Raw genomic sequence first — 22,050 nt, 5'->3', positions numbered from 1 at the left:
TACCATTTATGCTCCTCATGCCTGCCAACCCCTCATAATCACCACACTGTTGTCCATGTGTACGAGTCTTTTTTCCTTTTAGCCCAATCTTTCCACCCCCTAATTCCTGTCTCCCTTAGCTGTCATCCTGCTCTCTGTGAGTCTGTCTCTATTTGGCTTGTTAGTTCAGTTTGTCCATCAGATTCCATATATGAGTTAAAATCATATGGTATTCACCTTTTCCAGACTGGTTTATTTCACTTAGTATAATGTTCTCTAGGTCCATCTATGCTGTTTCAAAAGGTAATTTCTTCTTCTTTTTAATAGCTAAGTAGTATTCTATTGTGTAAATGTCCCATAGTTGTTTTATCCACTCAATACTGATGGACACTTGGGCTGCTTTCATATCTTGGCAAATGTAAAGAATGCTGCAATGAACATAGGGTGCTTATTTTCTTTTGAATTGATGTTTCAGGTTTCTTTGGATAAATTCTCAAAACTGGAATCACTGGGTCATATGGCAGTTCCATTTTTAATTTTTTGAGGTATGTCCATATTGCTTTCCACAGTGGCTGTACCAATCTGCATTTCCACTAACAGTGTGAAAGGATTCCCTTTTCTCCACATCCTTGCCCTCGATATCCTTAAGAATAAGGATATCCTTGTTTGTTGATTTATTGATAACCATTCTGATTGGTGTGAGGTGACATCTAATTGTGGTTTTAATTTTCATTTCTCTGATGTTAGTGATGTTGAGTATCTTTTCATATGTCTGTTGACCATTTGCATGTCCTCTTTGGAGAAGTTTTTAATAAAAACAGACACATACAGGAATAGAACAGAATGGAGAGCCCAGAAATATGAGCAGGGATCCAAAAACAGAATTTATTTATAAAGAATTGTATATTTATTCTTACATGTTTAAACCTCAGTCACCTTCAATGTCTTCCCCATTTGATATGATACACCCATTGAGACATTTTTTTACACTGCTTAAAACAGTTTTCAAACTCATTGATTTTGATGCCTTTTAGAGCTTCTGCCTTTTTTGTTTGTTTGTTTCATCTCTTCAACATCAGCAAAATTTTTCCCTTTGAGGACTTTTTTAATCCAGGGAAACAAAAAAAAAGTTGTTCACAGTAAGATGGGGTGAATAGGGAGGATGAGGCACAGGGGTCATGCTGTTTTTGGTCAAAAGCTGCTGAACACTCAGTGCAGTGTGGACAGATGTGCTCGTGGATCACCCATCATGAAATGGGCAAACACATTGAAAGAGCCTTCCAAAAAATTTTCTGAAGCTGAGTGCAGCCTCTCACACCACCACCAGCTGATACATTGATACAAATGGGTTCCTAGAATACTCACCTAATGGGGGAAGCTTGTACTACAAGGCGCCTGCCCTCCAGAAGGTAATTGTTATTTTGGGGTCCCCCCTCCTAAACCCATGCCTTTATAGCCAATTAATATTTAAAAGAGGAAGCAAGCACATACAGGGGCTAAAGACAGTTTATTAAATAAATAGTGTTGGGAAAATTGTACAGATATGTGCAGAAAAATGAAACCAGACCACCTTTTTATGCCATGTAAAAGAATAAATTTAAAATGGGTTAAAGACTTAAATGTTAGACCTGAAACCATAAAAATCCTAGAAGAAAATATAGGCAGCAAAATCTCAGACATTGCTCATAGCAATATATTTTTTTTTGATATATCTTTTCAGGCAAGGGTAACAAAAGAAAAAGTAAACAAATGGGACTACATCAAACTAAAGTTTTTGCACAGCAAAGGAAACCATCAACTAAATAAAAAGACAAACCACTGAAATAGAGAACATACTCTCTGATAAATATAATAGTTAATAGCCAAAATTTATAAAGAGCTTTTATTACTCATTACCAAAAACAGAAACAATCCATTTAAAAAAATGCGTACTATATTTTAAAGCAGAGAGTAACTAATTAGGATCCAACACAGAGAAGAAAAAAGACATTAAAACATACCTCAGTTAATATGACCTTTTTGGGTTTTTTTCCACAATTTTTTATTTTTGTTCAAGTACTGTCATCTGCATTTATCCCACCACCACTCCCCCCATCCCTGCCATTCCCGCCTCCCTTCCCTTATTCCACCCCCCTTGGTTTTTTCCATGTGTCCTTTATAGATGTTCCTAAAAACCCTTCCCCCTCTTCCCTCCACTCTCCCCTCCCACCTTCCCTCTGATTAAGTATCACTTTAGTGTGACCTTTTTGAATTCTGGAAGTGTTAGTATTTATTATCTAATTAAAACTTATAAATTTATTATTTGACAATCTTCCTGAACCATGTTAATAATATAAGACATAAAACTCTAAAATATCAAGATAATTACTTAATTGTAAACATGTTATAATTTGCTTAATAAAACTTTAAGATTAACTGAAATAGTAGAATTTAGTGAAACAAATGGTAAGAATTGACAATTAAAATGTAAGCAGGGCCCTGACCCAGTGTGGTGTGGCTCAGCTCATTGAGGTATTCCACGAAGCAGAAGGTTACTGGTTTGATTCCGGGCTGGGGCACATGCCTGGGTGGCGGGTTCGGTCCTGGTCAGTCAGGGTGCATACAAGAGGCAACTGATGGATGTTTCTCTCTGGCATGAATGTTTCTTTCTCTCTCTTCCTCCCTTTCTTCCCCTCTCTAAAAATAAATAAAATATTTTGAAAAAATCCCAGAATAGTCTGATTTTTTAAAAATGTAAGCAGGATGTTAATATACCAGTCCCTTTTTTAAAACTTTGTCTTTAGCAGACACATTTAAAAATAATACACTCCATAGAGTTAGGAGAGTAATGGGGGGCGGGATGGGCACAACTGTAATTGAACAACAATAAAAATAAAAAATAATAATAAACTCCACATGGACTAAATTCCATAATAAAAACCCATAATGAAAACTATTTATTGGTTCTTCTTAATGCTCCCAAGTTTGGGAAAAGTAAGAATTCAATTTACTCCATACAATCAAGAAATGTTTATATGATTTTAAAGATTGAATTTTGAATTCCTGTCTCCATCTGTTGTGGACCCAGGCTTGTGGGGTCTGCATCATTATGGATGAAATGAGACATTCACACGAATCTGGTGGCGGAAAAGGGACAGCATGGCTTTTTCTCTCAAGAGGAGAGCAAAAAGCCTCATCCCTTGTTCCAATGAGCTTTTATAGTCTTACTGGGCACACTACAAGAAGGTCCTCATTAACTATGCACAGGTTCGATGTAGGTGGTTACCTTTTACAGAAAACAAAGGAGCCAATGCTGCTAATCACATCACAGAAGAGGGATACTTGCAAATGAAAAGGCAAAAATAGTTGGACCATGTAACTACTCATCCTTGGAAAGTTTAGCGTGATATTTTCGGAAGCTGCTTTGCAGTAAATGTCCTCAACTCAGGTTGAGGGAATTTTAGCAAAAATCAAGACTCATAGTGGCCTAGGTACATTGCAGGCCTGATTCCCCACAGGAGAACCAATCTGTGGGCATGGGTCCTGTGCATCTCCGAGCGGGAGCTGGGCCCACACCATATAGAATGGCCTCCTACATCCATCATCTTTGCATTTAAGTAGCAATTGTTTCCCCACAAAATTTTAAAATCTACTTTTTTTTTTTTGCTTATCAAGTTTAACATTGCTATTTTAAATTTCTGAACTGCTTGCTCTTCTTGCAGGTAGGGGGCATCTTTTACACCTCTTTAAGTCACCTATTAGTTTACTCACTGACATGCTCATCGTATTTTGGAAATGAAACCTTTTTGTGTTAAAATGTAGAATATAAAATAAGGCATATAAACAAGTCCTAAAATGTTTATACTGTCTCCACATATCAAAGTATGAAATGTTTCTTTGTTTTACACATTGTCTAATCATTCCATATGCTACCAAACATGCTATACAAGACAGACAATGTGTTAAAGACAAGCTTAACAGTTCTGAGTAATTCTGTTTCTGTTCTCACATTTTTTTCGCTGTTTCAGAAGACTGAGGGGATAGTGATATTGCCTATGTAACATTTGATGGGTTCTATTGCCTATGAGTTAGCAGTAGTATTGTAGAATAGTTACTTTGCAGAACACAGTTTTTAACATACCAAATTTAAAAAGAAAAAAAATTTGAGATTAGACAATATTCAAACAATAAAGAAAGTTTGCTTAGATCTGTTGCTACTTAGTAATCAGATAAAACCAAGCAATGATTTGTGAAGTCTCTTGAATTTCTGCAAGTATAAAGTATATTTGTGTTAAAAAATATTGATGTTAAACTAAATATTTGAGTTTATCTCAAGTGTAACAAAGAGTGATATTTGAAAAAGTATGCAACATATTTTATCTCTTTAATGTCAAATTTTAAAGTACATAATATTTTATATTTTAATTATTATCATTCCATTAGGATTTTTACAAGAGGTAGAATTTATTATTTCAGTGATCTTTTTCCTTGAAAATATATCAATTAATCTTAATAGCCTTTAATCAATAATTGAAATCTCAGCAAATGACATATTTTGTTTAAGTAATTTCATGCCACTTTATTTAAGGATGTATAGTAATTCTTCCCAAGGCAAGATTCTATTTGTAAAATATCAGTATGTTTTGTTCACTTCTATATACATTTTGATACTTAGAGAATTTTTCTGCAGAGTAACTGAAATATGAGTTACTCTATTTACTATTGTAGTATTGGAAGAAAAGGGGAATTGAAAGTTTTAAATAGATTACAGAGAAGTAGCAGGTATTTTTGCATATTTTTGCAAAGAAATCATGGGAAAAAATGAGGACAAATAAGGACACAATCATCCACATTTTAGGAATGCCTTCTAGTCTCATCTTAGCAGAGAAAAGGAGCTGAGAGATGGGAAGAAGTCTGACAGGAAGTGCTTTGGTATTAAATTATTTTGGACATAAGCACACAGTATGAGCTTGGTTAAGTAAGGTTGTCCAGAATTTTCCCTCTTATGTATCTAAGTTATTCTGCATCTCTGAAGCTGCAGTGAGAGTCAGCAACTTTGAGCCCTGAAGTCAGGCACTGAACTTTTGAAAGATGAGACACTAGCAGGAACATCTTTGTGTTCACATTATCTGAGACAAAGCAAAGTGATTTGGCAAGCATCTCGTGTAAATCCTGCAAAAGCAACCATGAGGAGTGTCTGTCCAGCAGTAAATGGTAAATAATATTAATAATGAATGACTTGTTATTTCTAAATTCACAAGTATAAAATGTCATTAATTTTTCTCTTTATTTAGTGTGCTATACTGTTTTAAAGAATATGAAAATATGTGTAAGTCACTCTGGACTTTAGTGTTGGATAAACTAATTTTTCTAAAAGGTCTGAAATAGCCCCACTAGAAATGACTATACCATGTGGAAAACAGACATTCTCGTAAAGTCTTAGATAGTAGAAAGAATTCTTAGTTAATGGCAGTGTGACAATATCTTTTAACATTTTACATAAAACTTTCAAGAATTTAAAATTCACTAGTAAATGTTTTTATAACATCTGCACCAAACCCTTTACTGGTGGTTTATTTTTAAATACTCTAGTACTGCTGTATGTTTTTGTTATTATACTATAAGTTACAGTTCTGTTCCCTTTAGTTTGGGTATGGACACAACTGAGGGTCAGGTTTGACATACAGAGGAAATCACAGTGACGTGGCAAACAGCTGCCATGGATGACAGGTCCTTGTTCTGTCACTCATCAGCTGAATGAGTTTAGATAGCCTGTTGACCTCACATCCTCTATCTGTGCGTGAAAGACTGATGCTGAACTACCATTGACTGAGTGCCTGTCCTTTGCCAGGCAGCATTATCATCACTCTTTACAACAGTACTACGAAGTGAGCATTGTTCAAACACGTTTATAAATGAAGACTGAAGCTCAGTCTTAAGCAATGACCAGTTATGAGATTCCGAACCATCTGGATATAAAGTCCCTGTGTTTTATTTTACAAATGTTTAATTCTCTGAATTATTTATATCTAACTTTGGGAATCTCTGTCCTGGTCATTTTCCTCTGCTTTTTTGATGTTTTATTGCTGGTAATTTTTCTGATAAACTGATATTGGTTTTAACTGACCACATTTTAGGAAATTGTTTTGTGACAAATTTTTCTAAATCCACTTGGTTTTTTGATATTTCATCACAGATTTTCTTGACACAAACTACTGATAGAGTCTGTAGTCAGCTTTCTAGATAATTGCAAATAAAATTGTTGAAAAATAATGTCCTCCCACCTCTCAGTGCTAGGATTCTCTTCACGACAACTTTTATATCCTGCTTCCAATTTATTATTGTGCAGTAATTTAATCAGGTGTTTGTCAGGTTTCATTTGTAATTTTTCTGCCCATGAATTACATTATAGAAATAGAAATATTAAAACCAAAAATATAGCTCATGGGTCTGTTCTCCTGTTTTTGTAAATATTAAAGATTTATAGAATCTTGGTTACTCATCCAAACTCACGCTAGTTCATTCCTTTCAGAACCTTACTCTGTTGCTTTCTTATATTTTTATGATACATTCTGAGGTTCAGCTATATACAAAATATCTTCATGCTCAAAGATTCCTTTGTAATAGAAAGACATTTTAATTGTAACGAGGCTGAAGAAATCAACTATGATCCAAAATAGCTGCACTGTTTTAGCAAGATATACATTAATTTCCCCAATGATAAAAAATGTTAAAAAAAATAAATGAAGTAATTAGTCCATGTAGAATCAAGGAAATAACAACAAACCATTTTAATTATTAAAAGAAATTTAAGCCCTGGCTGGCGTAGCTCAGTGGATTAAGCACAGGCTGAGAACCAAAGCATCGCAGGTTCAATTCCCAGTCAGGGCACATGCCTGGGTTGCAGGCCATGCCCCCCAGCAACCACACATTGATGTTTCTCTCTCTCTTCCTCCCTTCCCTCTCTAAAAATAAATAAAATCTTAAAAAAAATAAAACAATGATACTTTAAAAAAAATTTAAACTTCAGCATTCTTATCATTTTATTACTTCTTTTGTCCTCTGGGTGCTTACGTCCTTAGGCAAATCTTGTGATAGCTGTGCCTTTATACTTAGCTGTGCCTTATGCCTTTATACTTTGTATCCAAAGATTATAGAATTTAGAAATTGACTTTAACATAATTTGATAAAATTGGTACAATAAGATTAATCCTTTTCCTTGGTCCACAGGTTTATCTGACTGTTATAAATCTTCATAAGTTCTGAAAGTTTAAGAAATGGGGAATGTGAAACAGAGGTGGAATCCATTCACCTCTATTTTCTAAATATGTTTATGGAATTATATTTATTAGACTTTATCAAGTTAGGCTGAAAGATAACTCCCTCAGTTTTCTATTCATCTGTAAGTATAAATATAGTGTTTGATAATTTTATATGTATACTTGATACTGAATAGAAACTTATTAAATAGATATTAGTTAGGAAAGATTTTGCTAGACTTCCTTGCATATTATGATACCTAATGTAGAATTGTCTAATTCAGTTGACACATTTTAGATGAGTTCTTTTTATTTTATTTATTTAATTATTAACATGTATATTATGCAGCAATGTATGGTTATACCTCAAAAGAAATTAAAATATATACAGAATATTTCCAAATCTATTCACTCCTCTAGGAAAAAAAATGTGGTTATCAGTTTGATATGTATCTTCCAGACCCATATTGATATATTTGTATATATCTAGAGAAAATTTATTGTGTTGATTTGTGTGTATATGTTTTATATAAGTAGTATAATACTGTATATTGTTGTTCATCTTCAAGAAAGTTTTTCAAGTTTCCCTGTTAGTAACTCTGGTTAAAGAGAGTTCCATACTACCACTTGTGTCTCGGACAGAACTGCAAAGGAGATGCCTTTATTATTTTGATTTTTTTTCTCACACATTCATCTACATTTTTCAATCCTTCAGCTCTCCCATACATACTTAGTGCCTCCTCTCCCCTTCCTATCATATAACTTCAATTGTAAGGAAAGGATTCCAGTTCTTCACTTTGAAATGAATTCAGTGTATTAGTTACATATTTATCCTTGGCACCAAGTACAAAAATAAAAGCCTTTGTTGTAGTTAAAAGAATTTCCAGTACCAATAAGAAAATGGGGAAATATTTCAGGAGGCATGAGGTTTTCTTTATCCCTAAGGAAAGTGTTACTTATTAGATATCCACTCATTCTATGAGGCCATGCAGCCAGCTCTGCCCAAGAATATTTTGAAAGGAAATTTCCACACTTTTTAATAGGCCTTCCATTTGATTATGGAACTACTCAGTGGAATTTCAGCTTATAATTTGAAATTATAGGCTCTTCTGCCCAGCCAGGAAAAAGGCAATGAAATGTTAAGAAGATTGCTCAACATTTCCAAATGAAAAGGAGACAGGTTATTTGCCCTGAGAATACAGAAAAGCATGCTCCACTACCAGAGGTGTTATGTGGCTCCTATGGCTGTAACACAGCTAAGAACCTACTGGCCCTAAAGAAAGAATTGCTGAGTCCCCTACCCAAGGCTTTTTGCTCCTCTAGGCCTCTAGGGTCATTTTGTATTCCAGCATTAAAAAATTTTGACTACTATTTATTTATTCCTCTGTGGTTTTCAAATTTTTCATCTGGGTGCTGTTTTCTACCTAGAATAATAAATACCTCCTTAAGTATCTGGCATGATGCTTGCCACTTTGTATACTTTATATTTTATCAATATATATGCCTTTATACTGTCAGATTTAATAAGGCAAGATTAAGAAATCCATTTTATGGGTGAGGCCATTGAATTTCAAAATAGCCTAACTCTAAGTAGTTTTTTTATAATTCAAACTGAGATGAAGTTAACTGCAAAATTTGCTATTTCCAGTAAGCCTTGAGGCTTCTTTTCATATCCCTTTTTTTCAAACATTATAGATTGTCTTACAAGCAATCTTCTGTAGCATTTTGGACTCTTACTCTCAGTGTCATTTTCTTGGAAAGTTTTAAAAATAAATCATAGGTTAGTCACAATTAGGTATGAATAGAATTTGCCATCTTGGAAATTCTGCCATCACAGAACCCACTTCAAGTCTTGCTGATAGAAATGATCTTTTCAGTAAATGCTAGCTAAAATAATGACCAATAGTGAGAAGCCACTTGAATATTCAAGTCTGTTCACTGACTAAACTTGTTTTTCCATCCCCAAATTCTTAAATTAATAAAAGCCCTGAGTTCTTTTCAGAGATTACATTAAGTAATTACTGTACATTAACAATGTCATAACAGGATTTTGGAAAAGGAATAGAATTTTCTTTCTCTGGCTATCCATTTAGCTAATATTTCTTTCTAAGTAATGGACTCTCGTAGATTGGTTTTTCTGCTTCTTTTGTTGTTAAAAAACTAATTGCTACTACTTCAAATTATTTTCCTATTAAGCGACATATTTGCACCAGATGTAATTGGTATATATATTTTATGTTGTATTTAGTGAAAACATTGGGTCTCTCGAACAACCTGTTTTTATGTTTGTATTCTTGGTCAGTATATTTACCCCATATTGATATTAACACTAGTCAAAATAAAATTTATTATTAGGGTAGAAAATTGATTATTTGGTTTTATTTCTTGCCGCTTATTTCTCTAAGCATTTTGTTTTGGGAAGATAATGCTAGTTTGAGTCTAATAAAACATCTTAGCAAACTTAGATATTCAGGAAATTTATTTGAAAATCAATGGATTCTTTTGAATTTTGAGTTGAGAATAGTTTAAGCATGTTTACAAGGTGAGATTCCTCTGCTATTTAATGTGATTTCTATTATTTACATAGTGGAGCTCTGTTAGTGAGTTTGGGCACTATATTTTATCACTGAGATGACAAGATCTTGAGCATATGTTTGTTTTATTCACTCAAACCATTATGCAGATATTTGTGAAATGGCTTAGGGATAGAATTCAATATACACTTGTAGTTGGTGTTTCAGGAATACAGTCAAAATCTCCTGTGTCTGTGAATTGGTTGGATTGAAAGGATTTTCTAGATAGTGTTCTCAGATGTTTAGTCTGTTCAATGATTCAAATTTTAGAGAATAAAATTCCATGAAGGCACTGTCAATACTAAGTTTGCCATTACCTTTGTAGTTGGTTGTTGTTCGTGTTGTAGTTAAGTTCTCCTGTCTAATGTGAGCCAGTTTTCATTTATTTTCCTTCACAGAATGCTGATCAACTGGTTGAGCCATTGTCTCAATAACATAAATTCTCCCATGTCTAGAAATGTAAGCCTAACAATGACATTTTCATTTTGTTTTCTAGAGCATCAGGGCATCGGGCCTTATCCTGTTGGAAACAATCCTTTTTGGGTCTCTGCTTCTATACTTTCCGGTAAGGAACATATTTGTATTTTAAAAGTATCCATTTATTTTATGTTGTTTATAATCTATTTATATATAGGTTGAGAAATGAGGGCTTTACAGATATTTCAACCCTGGCTCTTACCTTTTGGGTAACCTTTGATAAGTTACTTAGCATTTCTAAACTGTGGTTTCCTCTTGTAAAACAGAGCTTGGAAAGAAATACATTTCTTTCCAAATTTGTAAGGAGAGTTAAATGCTTCAGTGAACTACCATATGGAAGTCATGCTTGGTTATACACTTATCAATGTTCATTTCCTCCTTCTTTTCCCCTGTCCTTAAATCAGAACCATGAGAAACATCAACTAGTTAATGCTGGAAAATTACAAATAATTACATAGAAAAACAAGCATAATAAAATAAATATATGTGTGGTGCTAGTGGCATAGATAATCACAACAGACTCTCCCTATCTCACTAGTAGCATTTTCTGCCTGATTTTACTAATTTAATGCAACCAGTTTGTATTCAGCAGTGATTGTATGTCAAGCACTATGCTAGTTTCTAGAAATTCAGGGTGAGAAGATAAACTTGATTTCTCTCTCAAGAAACTTACAATTTAAAGAGGGAAATGAATAATTACAGAAAATTATAATACAATGTGACAAAAAGCTAAGCCTATAGTAAGGGCAGGATATTGCAGAGGCACTTAAGAAAGACACCTACCAAATCCAGGGAATGAAACATCATTCTCTTCCTTCATGCTTACCCCTACAATCTGTCTACTTTCAAAATATCAGTCTAACACCAAAGTTAGACTATGGCATTCTTCTTCTCAAACTCTCCAAAGTTTCCCCATTTTACTTACAGTGAAGGCCAAAATTCTTAGAATGGCCTCAAAAGCTCAACATGATTCGGTTCCCATACCCTCCATCACCTTCAAATTCTCTTCCCTCACTCAGTGTTCACAAGCATTCTTAATTTATTCTGGTTTTCTACTTCCTGAGTTACATTTTTTATTTCTTCTTAAAAATAGAAATTTATTTAAGTACAATAAGTGTTTACTTTTTTAATCAAATTACATTATTTTTATATTGATTTATTTTATCCATTATACATATTTATTTTATTAAATAAGTTTTCTTATTTACTAGCATAGCGTTCTACACAGTAACAGTAGAAACAATATAATAACACAAAGACTACCTTGCATGCCTGGTACTGTTCCTGTATGAGTGGCGTGCTGTGAACCATAATGTTTCATCTTCCCCATAGAACTACCAGGCAGGTATTTAACCGAAGTCATAGAACTACCCAATTAGAAAGTGAATGATCTGAAATGACTTTAGTGACTTGAATAATAATCTTAATCATCTGTTGTTGGTGTTGCTATCATCTTTTTCCTGAACCTATGCTATTTTAAAATGCCTTTTTTACCCAGTGGCCAGAAAGATATTTTAAAATACCAGGTTTAATCTGTCCCCACTTTTATAGCTTCCCAGTGTTCTTAGAATAAAGATTAAAAACTCTTGACATGGTTTATGATGTTATAAATAATGTGGCCTTTGCCCACCTCTCCAGCCTCATCCAATACCACTTTTTTCCTCACTTTATGCACTCAGCACCCTGACCTTTTTTCAATTATTAAATGAAACATGGTTCTCTTATGGTGACCACAATAATGGCTCCTTAAAGACATCCACAGTTCTAATCCTTGGAACCTGTGAATATGGTACCTTACATGCTAAATGGGACATTGCAAATGTGATTAATTAAGGATTTCATGATGTATAGATTATCCTGGATTATCTGGATTGGCTGGAGGATATAAGTGAAACAGAAAAGCAGAAGTAAGAGAACCAAAGAGATAGCTTCATGAAAAAATTGGGCTGGCTAATTCTGGCTTTGAAGATGGATGAAGGAGGCTATAAGCCAGGAGTGTCAAACTCATTTTCACCAGGGGGCCACATCAGCCTTGTGGTTGCCTTCAAAGGGCCAAATGTAATTTCAACTCCTTAACAGTTAAGGAGTAGTTACATTTATACAGTCCTAAAATTATTTTGGTACTTTGAAGGCAACTTCAAGGCTGATGTGGCCCCCGGTGAAAATGAGTTTGACACCCATGCCGTAAGACAAGGAATGTGGCAACCTGTAGAAGCTGGATTAAGCAAGGAAACAAATTCTTCCTTAAGCCTTTACAAGGAACACTGTGATTTTAGCTCCATGATCCATTTCAGACTTCTGACCTCCAGAACCATATGATAATAAATCTGTGTTGCTTTGGCCACTAAATTTGAAGTAATATGTTATAGCAACAATAGGAAACTAATATGCTTCTTGTCATGGGAACTTTTCACATGCCTTCCCTTCAGTTTTAAAGTCTTTCTCTTACTTTTCTTTACCCCTTCTCACTAATTCCTTTGCCTAATTAACATCTAGTCATCCCTTAGAATTTACTTAAGTATCACTTTCTCAGGAAAGTTTTTCTTGACACCCCCAACCTGAGTCAAATTCCTTATAATAACTTCTCATGGAATCTTGCTCTTTTTCTTGACAACACTTATCTCATTTTGTAACTATATACTCTAAAGGGCAAATATTTGATCGGTGTCATTCTTCTAAACAATTTGTAGTTCTGTGAAAGGAAGGGCCTGTTTCCATTTTGCTCACTGTTGTGTCTGCAACACTTACTCAGTGCCTGTCACTGTAGCCAAAGTGCAGTCAGTATGCAGTGGTCTTATGAATGAGGCTATACTGGATACACTTAGATCTGTACCCTAAACTAGTGACTTTTACCCTGTGGACGTAACCATCAAAGAATCGGCTTGATTGTGAAAGCCTAAGAATGATGGTCCTTATTACTTATGCAGTGCTTGCAGTTAGTCAATAAAAACACTTTTTAATGTTATTTTGAGGTTTACAGTTTGGTTTATTTTTATGTATGATTCCTATTCATTCAGATTAAGTGGTCATATTAATGAGCATGTATCTAAAGTCTATAGAAGAATTTTAAAGCCTTTTACATGGAAGAAGTACTGTAGAAAAGGACATTTCAAAAAATAGTAAATATTAAGCTACTGAATGTTCAAGGCAATTATTAGAGATCCTTTCATTGACTGGAATCCAGTTTTAAAATATACCTGATATACCTGTATCTATGATGATATCAGATACAGAGAAAAATGGAAACTTCAAAGGGATAAAAAGATAGCATTTATGCTTGATAATTGTAATGTGTCTGAGAGAAAAAAAAAAAAAACAGAAAACTTACCAAAACAATTTTGTCCCAGAAACATTAGGATACCTTATTATGTTGACTTTATGCTTAACTAGCTTTCTATTTCATCTTTTACAATATAAATTCTCTCTGTAACTGCTTGAGATATTAATGTGTAGCTCTCAAATTCTTACTGTGTACCTTGGTTTCAATAAGATTAATGTCTGTTCTCTGAAGATAGAAAGGGCCAAATTAATAAAGATTTTGGATGTAGCATAAGATATAGGGGGAGAAAGGAGGTTAAGATATACTATTGGTTGAGTCTGGAAAGCAATTTTATTTCAGGTGAGAGGATGAGTTGATGACATCTCAGAAATTGACAGGAAAGTCTGTCTACATAGGGTGTGTATACGTGACATGCATGAGTGTACGTGCATGAAGCATTCCTGACAAGAAGACTAACTTGGTTATTCAGGGTTCTTTGGTTTCCTTGGGTTTAAATTTATAGCTTTTGGCTTGATTTTTTTTTACAAGGAGGATCTCTATATTAATCAATAAAGATGATTAGAGTAAACCTAATATAGACAAAAGTTCTAATTATTTGACAGTGTAAATGTGACCTGTACATTTCTAACTCATTAAATCTCTTAACTACTTTCTTTGTTCATGGAATGATCTATACCAAATTGCTCATGAAAGTTTTACTGGGGGTTACTGTTTTTGAAAAAAAAGTATACTTGAATAAAGCAGAATTATTTTTAGGGCTGGGTAACTCCGTGGAAGGAGGCTGTGGGGATAGTCACTGTTCTACTGAGTTGTTATGCAATGAGCCTTTTCTTTTTAGGCTGCATATTGTTCAGATTTGCAGGAATTAAGGTTATTTTTGCCCTTTCTAAGCAATATTAGACTACAGACAATTTTGTAACAATGCTTATATTGAAAAGTCCAAATTAGACATTATCATCACTGTGCAGATGAGGACAAATCAAAATCTTACTAAATTTAGCATTGTTATAATTGGATAGCACAGAACCAAAGGATTTGAAACATTTCTTACAGATTCTCAAGTGACTCATGATTTGAAGTCCATACATTTGTGAACAATTAAGTGATTGTAGTCTCCACAATCACTTAAAACTTTCATAAAATTTATAAAACAAAGTAAAAAGAACTTTAAAAATCAACCAAAGTACATTTTTCTTGTTAAATTACACAAAAATTAACTTTTGTAGAGTTGTAAAATGTATTAAGTAATATGAAGTCTGGAATTTTGCTTTTGACTTGACTAAAACCAAGGGTTTCTGCTAATGTAGATTTTTCCCTTCAACCTTGATTATCTGCATGGTTGGCTGATGTGTCTCTAAAGGACACCAGTACATTTATAAATATAGTTAAGTATATACAGAACTTGTCCCAACTCCTACCTCTTCAGGTCCTGGAAAATTATTGTAAAATATTAGAACTGGAAGGAACAGCAGAGACAACCTAGTCTTTATTCAACCACTGTTTTGCAACTGAAACAGGCTGAGAGATGTTGCACCTCATCCAACTTTTCTCACTAGGTAGTGAGAGTCTTAAGAATAGAATTGAGTCTTTTGACTCCTGGTCCACCACTGTCTTCACTCTTCACTCTGTGACAGTACTTCTGATAGATGGCATGGATGTAAGATTCAGATGGCATTATGCAGTGTAGTCAGAAGGTCTGTGGTCAGTCACCATTTATCATCTAGGAAATAAAAGGCACAAGTAACAATTTAAGATTTCTTGAGGTTTGGCTCTGAGTCCCAATATAAAACTCCTGTAAGGTTGGCTGAACTATGTTGTTGAACAATATGATATTCAACAGTTTTACCTACAAAAATGACACTTTTTTCAACCAAATGAATAACCCCATAACAGGTTGTTTTCAGTGGTGCAGAACTCCAGTCAGTTAAGAGACAACTTTTTCTATGATCACCCCAAAACCTAAAGCTAAAAATCATATTTTTTTACTCCAATGTAGAACACGTGCATCATCCAGAAGCAGAGGAAAAACAAGAGCATATTGCTTTCATGCCTAGAGCATAAAGGGAAAGAATTAAAGGAAAAAGAGTTAAAAGTGGGGATGGAGAGCGAAACCATGAGACTATAGCTAAAGCAGCCAGGATTTTAACCCATTATTGTTATTATTTTGATTCTCAAATTAACCCAGTAGGAGCCTGTTCAGACTAGCCCCTGCATTCTTTTGATATGACTCATTCCTTGAGTACTTCCTGCTTTCTAGTACAACAGAATATACTTTTCCCATCCCAACCCTGGGATCAGCCTTTTCTCCAAAGAGCCATTTCCTTTTAGGGAGAAATGATAGCAATTCAGTTCTGAGACAGACTCATATCCATTGTGACAAAAATAGGGAAGAAATGTCCCAAATTTACAACTATGCCATGTTTCTCAGACCTCAGTTATCAAAGAATAACTCATAAGGAGATTTTTTAATAAGATTTCTCGTCAAGTCTAAAATTTCACCCTTAGGTTTATCTACTTGGTGACATTAGGTCTATTTGGATTGATACCAGAGCAAAAGAGAGAAAAAACTGGAAGGTAAGTTCAATACTCATGGGCTAAAAATACTATCAGGAAAACAGTAGTTGTTTCATGACAAGGTAGTTCAGAGAGTATGGGAATAGAAGACACTTAATCCCCAAATTGCTAGAGGATTTCATGAATTTTAGCTAAAATATAGAGATCAAAAAATATCAAGGAACTAGACCCATTTATTCAAGGGAGTTTGAAGACTGTGAGGAGAAGACATTTTGCTCTCTTTGATAAGGTAGGTTAGAAGAATAAAGGAAATGGTTGTAAATATCCTGTAGCCTGTGCAGTTGCACTTATCCACTAGTTTCTGTGCTCCTCTTCCCTATCCGTCCACTAAAGAGAAGTCAGATTGTTGGTGGAGTGGTTGCGTACAGGTAAGGCACAGAGGCTATCTGGTATGCATATTCTACAGTATTTGGTTAGGGGTCTTGGATCAGTGATGTGTCAGGGATTGACTGTTAATTCTTCTTTAGCTAAAAGAGTTTTTAAAAATGTTTATTGAATTCTGGTGACATTGGGTAATAGAATTATGTATATATTTTGGTTGTACAATTTTATAGTACGTCATCTCTATACCCTATTGTGTGTTTACCACCCAAAGTCAAGTCTCCTTCCATCACTATTTATCCTTCCTATACCCTCTCCTACCTCCCTCATCTCTCTTTATCTCTGGAAATCACCATACTGTTGTCTGTCTATGGGTCCTATGGGTTTTTCATTAATCCCCACACCTTTTCACCCAGCCCTTCAACTGCCCTCCCCTCTGACAGCTGTCAGTCTGATTTATGTATCTATGAGTCTGTTTCTATTTTGTTTGTTAGTTTATTGTGTTCCTTAGATTCCACATAAAAGTGAAATCATATGGTACTTGTCTTTCTCTGACTGGCTTATTTCACTTAGCACAGTATGTTCCAGGTCCTTTCCTGCTATTGAAAAAGGTAAGATTTCTTTTTCTATGTCCAAGTAGCATTCCATTGTGTAAATGTACCACAGCTTTTTTATTCACTTATCTACTTATGGGTACTTGGGTTACTTACAAATTTTGGCTATTGTAAATAATGCTACAGGGAACATAGGGGTGCATATATTCTTTTGAATTGGTGTTTTGGGTTTCTTTGGATATATTCCCAGAAGTGGAATCACTGGGTCATATGGAAGTTCAGTTTTAATTTTGTGAGGAAGCTCCATACTGTTTTCCACAGTGGCTGCATCAATCTGCATTCCCACCAACAGTGCACAAGGGTTTCCTTTTCACTTTATCCTCACCAACACTTATTTGTTGATTTATTGATTGTAGGCATTCTGACAGGTGGGAAGTGAAACATCATTGTGGTTTCCTTTTTAATTTCTTTGATAATTAATGATATTGAGCATCTTTTCATATGTCTATATATATGTGTGTGTGTGTATATATATATATATATATATATATATATATATATATAGAGAGAGAGAGAGAGAGAGAGAGAGAGGTATATATATATACCCTCTTTGGAGAAATGTCTATTCTAGGGATGCAAGGTTGGTATAGTATCTGCACACCAATAAATGTGATATACCACATAAAGAGAATGAAGGTTAAAAATCACATGGTCATATCAACAGATGCAGAAAAAAAAATTTATAAATTCATTTATGATAAAACATAAAACTCCTAGAAGAAAAACATGGGCTATAAAATCTTGGATATTTCTCATAGCAATATCTTTTTCTGATATATCTCCTCAGGCTAGGGAAACGAAAGAAATAATAGGTCAGTGGGACTACATAAAACTAAAAAGTTTTTGCACATCAAAGAAAAACATCAACAAAATGAACACAACCCCATGAATGGGGGACCATATTAGCCAATGATACATATGGTAAGGGGTAATCCCCAAAACTTATAAAGAACTTAAAAAATTCAACACCAAAAATAAAAACCCCACAAACAATCCAATTAAAAAATGGGCAAAGTAAAAAGGAAGAAAAATTTCCATTTGTGCCAGTGTGGGTGGACCTGGAGAACATTATGCTAAGTGAAACAAGCCAGTCAGAGAAAGACAAATACCATACAATTTCACTCATATGTGGAATCTAATGAGCAAACTAAACTAACAAGCAAAAGAGAGACAGACTCATAGACAGAGAGCAGGCTGATAGCTCTGGGGAACGGGGTAAGTTTATGAGGTAGAGGATTCTAGCAAAAAGGAAAAAGGACTCATGGACAGGGACACAATCTGGTGATTTTGGGGGTGAGGGGTATGGGTAAAGGTGGAAGAAGGTATAAGTGGGATAAATGATAATGGAAAAAATACAATTAAAAAAAGAAAAAAAAATGGGAAAAGGACCTGAATAGACACTTCTCCAAAAGGGACATAGATGGCTAAAAGAATTTTAATAAACTGTAAGAACCTTGAAGACTTGAAAATTGGACCTCTGGCTTTAGTTTTTCATTGAAAAGAAACACTGTTTCCATCTTTGCTAAAATAAACACCAATTAAACTATATGCCTCTTTAAATACACTTTGTTATTTTTGTGAAATATAATAATTACACATTATGAACTAGAACTGATGCAGACACCGGCCTGCAGTGTTTGAGGCATTATGGATGAGACAAGACAAATTCACACAGACTACAGAAATCCTGTGGAGAAAAAGGGATGACACAGCCGCTCTGTCAGTGAAGGAGGGGGCCAGCCCTGACCCTTGCCTGGACAGGCTTTTAGTGGGTTTAATTTGCACAGGAATACAGGGCATCTATGGAAAGCTCATCAATCATTGTCAGGCAGTAATGATCAAATAGATAACATTCAAATAACTCTGAGGGCTTATTTTGAGTCAGGGTCAGATAGCCAAAGGGCCATAAAACTGGAGAACAAACTCATTTCAAGCTTGGACCCTTATCATTTAAATTGAGGGTATTAGCAAAGCAGGTTTCACAGAATTTTATGCATTCTTTCTTAGACTTGATCACTCTAGGAAACCTGCCCTTTCCAGCACAGAACTGCACTGCCCTCTGTCATTGTTTCAGGCTTAAGTCAGGCAGAGAAAGTAAGGTAGCCAAGAGATTAGGAGACTTCTGGCAAACAAAATGAGGACTCAGGCTATGTCAAAGCCAAGAGGCAAGGGTCCATCACCCCTTTTTTTCTATAGCCCCCCAAGTCCATCCCTGAGGGCCCTTTTGCAACCATGCCTGTCTTAGGTCACCCCTCCTTTGAGGCATCTTACTGGTCATTGGCTAACCAGTCATCCGCCAGGGGCAAAGCAGGGTAAAGAGAAAGGGGGCAGAGGGGTGCTCCTACAAGGAAGATAAACTTTGTTTCCTATAGTCCCAAGGTCTTTCTACTCAGCCTTAGCCATGAGGGGTTACAGTTTCTGAAACCAGGCAGGGCAGTTCCCAACATTAAACAAAATTGAAAAAAAAAAAAAAAGATAAAAGACAACCAAAGATAAAAGACCATCATCCAGAAATAATCATTGTATATGTTTGGTTATTTATGCATCTGTATCTGTACATATTGAAATAGAAAATGGACAGATGGTTTAATTGAGATACAGATAAGAATATGAGGTTTTTAATAACAATATTAATTGTAATCATTATTTTCACCAAAAAGCTGAAGTGAAAAGGAAGCTATTTCTTATTTTTTAGATAAATGAATCTTTACAATAATCATTGTTAGTTCTAAAAGACCTTTCTAAAGTTAATAAAGATTATAAAATGTTTACAAAGTTGGCTTAATTTATTTTTTACTTAGCTATATGTTTTATATTAAGACAGTATCACTTGATTTCAGCTATATCAGCTAAGAAATAGAACTCAAGTAGTTTTTTTTGCCCCCTCGTCCCACTTTGATTTTTATTAGTTAATAATTTTTAATTGTTAAAGGTTATAGTATTACATGATATGCAATTTTGAAACCATAATTCACATAGTTGTTCACCCATAGTTTTATATTTAATAGATTTAATGTTTTCCACTAACACGTGTATCAGGCTTCTTCATTCTTCAGCTCTCATTTTGATTTGTCCCTTAGTTTTTGTTAACAGGTGTTTTGTGAAGGAATGATTTGTTTTGTTTGTGAGTTCTTATATGCTTGAGAATATCTACCCATTGTCCTAATATGTTAAGAATAACTTCCTTGGCTATAAATATTTCAAGACACACTTCCTATTGCTCTGAACTTTGTATTCATTGTCTGAATATTTCCAGCTCTTGAAATAGCCTGATTTCTCTCACTTATGGATGACTTGATCTTTCTTCCTGGATGCCAATAATATTCTTTAGTTTTGTAGTTAAATAATTAAACTCAGAATTACCTTGGAATTTAGCATTCTATACCCTTTTTTCTCTTGGATCATATATTTTTCAATATATAAATGTAATACCTCTTTCATCTCTGGAGTTTTTAAAAATTATATCTTTAATTTTTTGTCTTTTCTTCAGGAACATTAATTATATATAAATTGAATTTTTTCTTCTGTACTGCTAAAGTTCCTAGTTATGTGTATATCTTTGTCATTTTATTTTGTTTTGTATTTTTCCTATAAGCCTTTATTCCATGAACTTTGCACTATTCTCAATCATGTTTTATTCTACTTGAGTTGATGCTAATATTCCTTTAACCTCTCTAATGCATTTCTTCTTCTCCCCCTTTCCCCAGCTCTCTTGGGGCAATCTTATCTTTTTCTCTGTTTATCTCTTCTTTCATCTCTATTATCTTTTTCTTTGACCTTTATGAGTGGGAACATGTTTTCTGTAATTTCTTTGAGGTTGTGAGAGTTACTTATTTGAATTTTTATTAGTTTTTGTGGTTAAGATTGTTCTTTTTGTCCTTTTTAAAATCTGTCTCTTCTCTTAGTATTTAAACAAAGAATCTGTGCTGGTACTTTTCTGGTTCTTATTTATTTTTTATTATAAGAATTCTTTTTTATTGTGGTAAAATGTACTTCAACATAAGCTTATCATTTACATAATTATTAAATGTCCAATTCAGTGACATTAAATACATTCACAATGTAATGCAGTTATCACCATTATCCGTTTCAAGAACTTTTTCATCACCCCAAACTAAAATTCTGTGTCCATTAAATAATAACTTCCCATTCATTCTTCACTATTAGCCCTCAGTAACCTCTATTCTACTTTCTGTCTCTATGAATTTGCCTGTTCCAGGTGTTTCAAATGAGTGGAATCATATGTTATTTGTCTTTTTGTGCCTGTGTTATTTTACTTACTATGATGGTTTTAGGGTTCATCCATGTGACAGCATGTGTCAGAATTTGATTTCCTTTTGTGACTGAATAATATTACATTGTATGTATATACCACCTTTTGTTAACCTTCCTCTGTTGACAGGCATTTGAGTTGTTTTACCTTTTGCTATTGTAAATAATGCTGCCATGAACACAATGTACCAGTATGTGTTTGAGCTGCTGCTTTCAGTTTTTGGGTTATATTCAGAGGAGTGAACTTGCTAGATCACATGGTAATTTTGTGTTCAACTTTTGGTGAAGTGCCACATTGTTTTCCATGGTATCTTCAGCAGTTTACAAAAATCTTAGAATTATTCTTGACTTCTACCTCTCCTCACATCTCATGTTCAACTCATTGTGGAATCCTGTAGATTCTACCTTAAAAACATATCCAGAGCCAACCATTTTCTTCCACCTGGCCTGAGTCACCACCACTGAGTATTAAATTATTGCTAACCTTCTAAAAAGTCTGTTTTTCACTCTCGGCCTCCTAGTCTATTCTCAATAAAGCGTCCAATAATCTTTTAAACCTAACTCAGCTACTATGACTCCTGCTCAAAACCTGCAATAGTTCCTCAGTTCATTCAGAGTCAAACCTAAAGACCTAAAACATCTACAAGTTCTACTCACCTAATCTTTTCTACTTGCTCACTCTTATCCAGTAACATGAGCTCTTATCCAGTAACAGTGTAAAG

General features: G+C 34.4%; 1 protein-coding gene across 1 annotated transcript in view; it reads left to right on the top strand.

Moving 5' to 3' along the window:
• GPR158 (G protein-coupled receptor 158) overlaps nucleotides 1-22,050 on the top strand; it is a 358,403-nt gene that overhangs the window by 235,975 nt on the left and 100,378 nt on the right. The window contains exon 5 of the mRNA XM_045858176.1: nucleotides 10,287-10,355. Within this exon, the coding sequence (XP_045714132.1) occupies nucleotides 10,287-10,355 (69 nt within the window). The remainder of the gene's footprint in view (nucleotides 1-10,286; nucleotides 10,356-22,050) is intronic.

Source organism: Phyllostomus hastatus, unplaced genomic scaffold, assembly GCF_019186645.2.
Source record: "Phyllostomus hastatus isolate PE091 unplaced genomic scaffold, TTU_PhHast_1.1 phas_scaffold_1674, whole genome shotgun sequence".
NCBI classification, from domain to species: Eukaryota; Metazoa; Chordata; class Mammalia; order Chiroptera; family Phyllostomidae; genus Phyllostomus; species Phyllostomus hastatus.
Note: the sequence above shows the minus strand (reverse complement) of the source record. Positions and strands in the feature narration are given on the sequence as shown.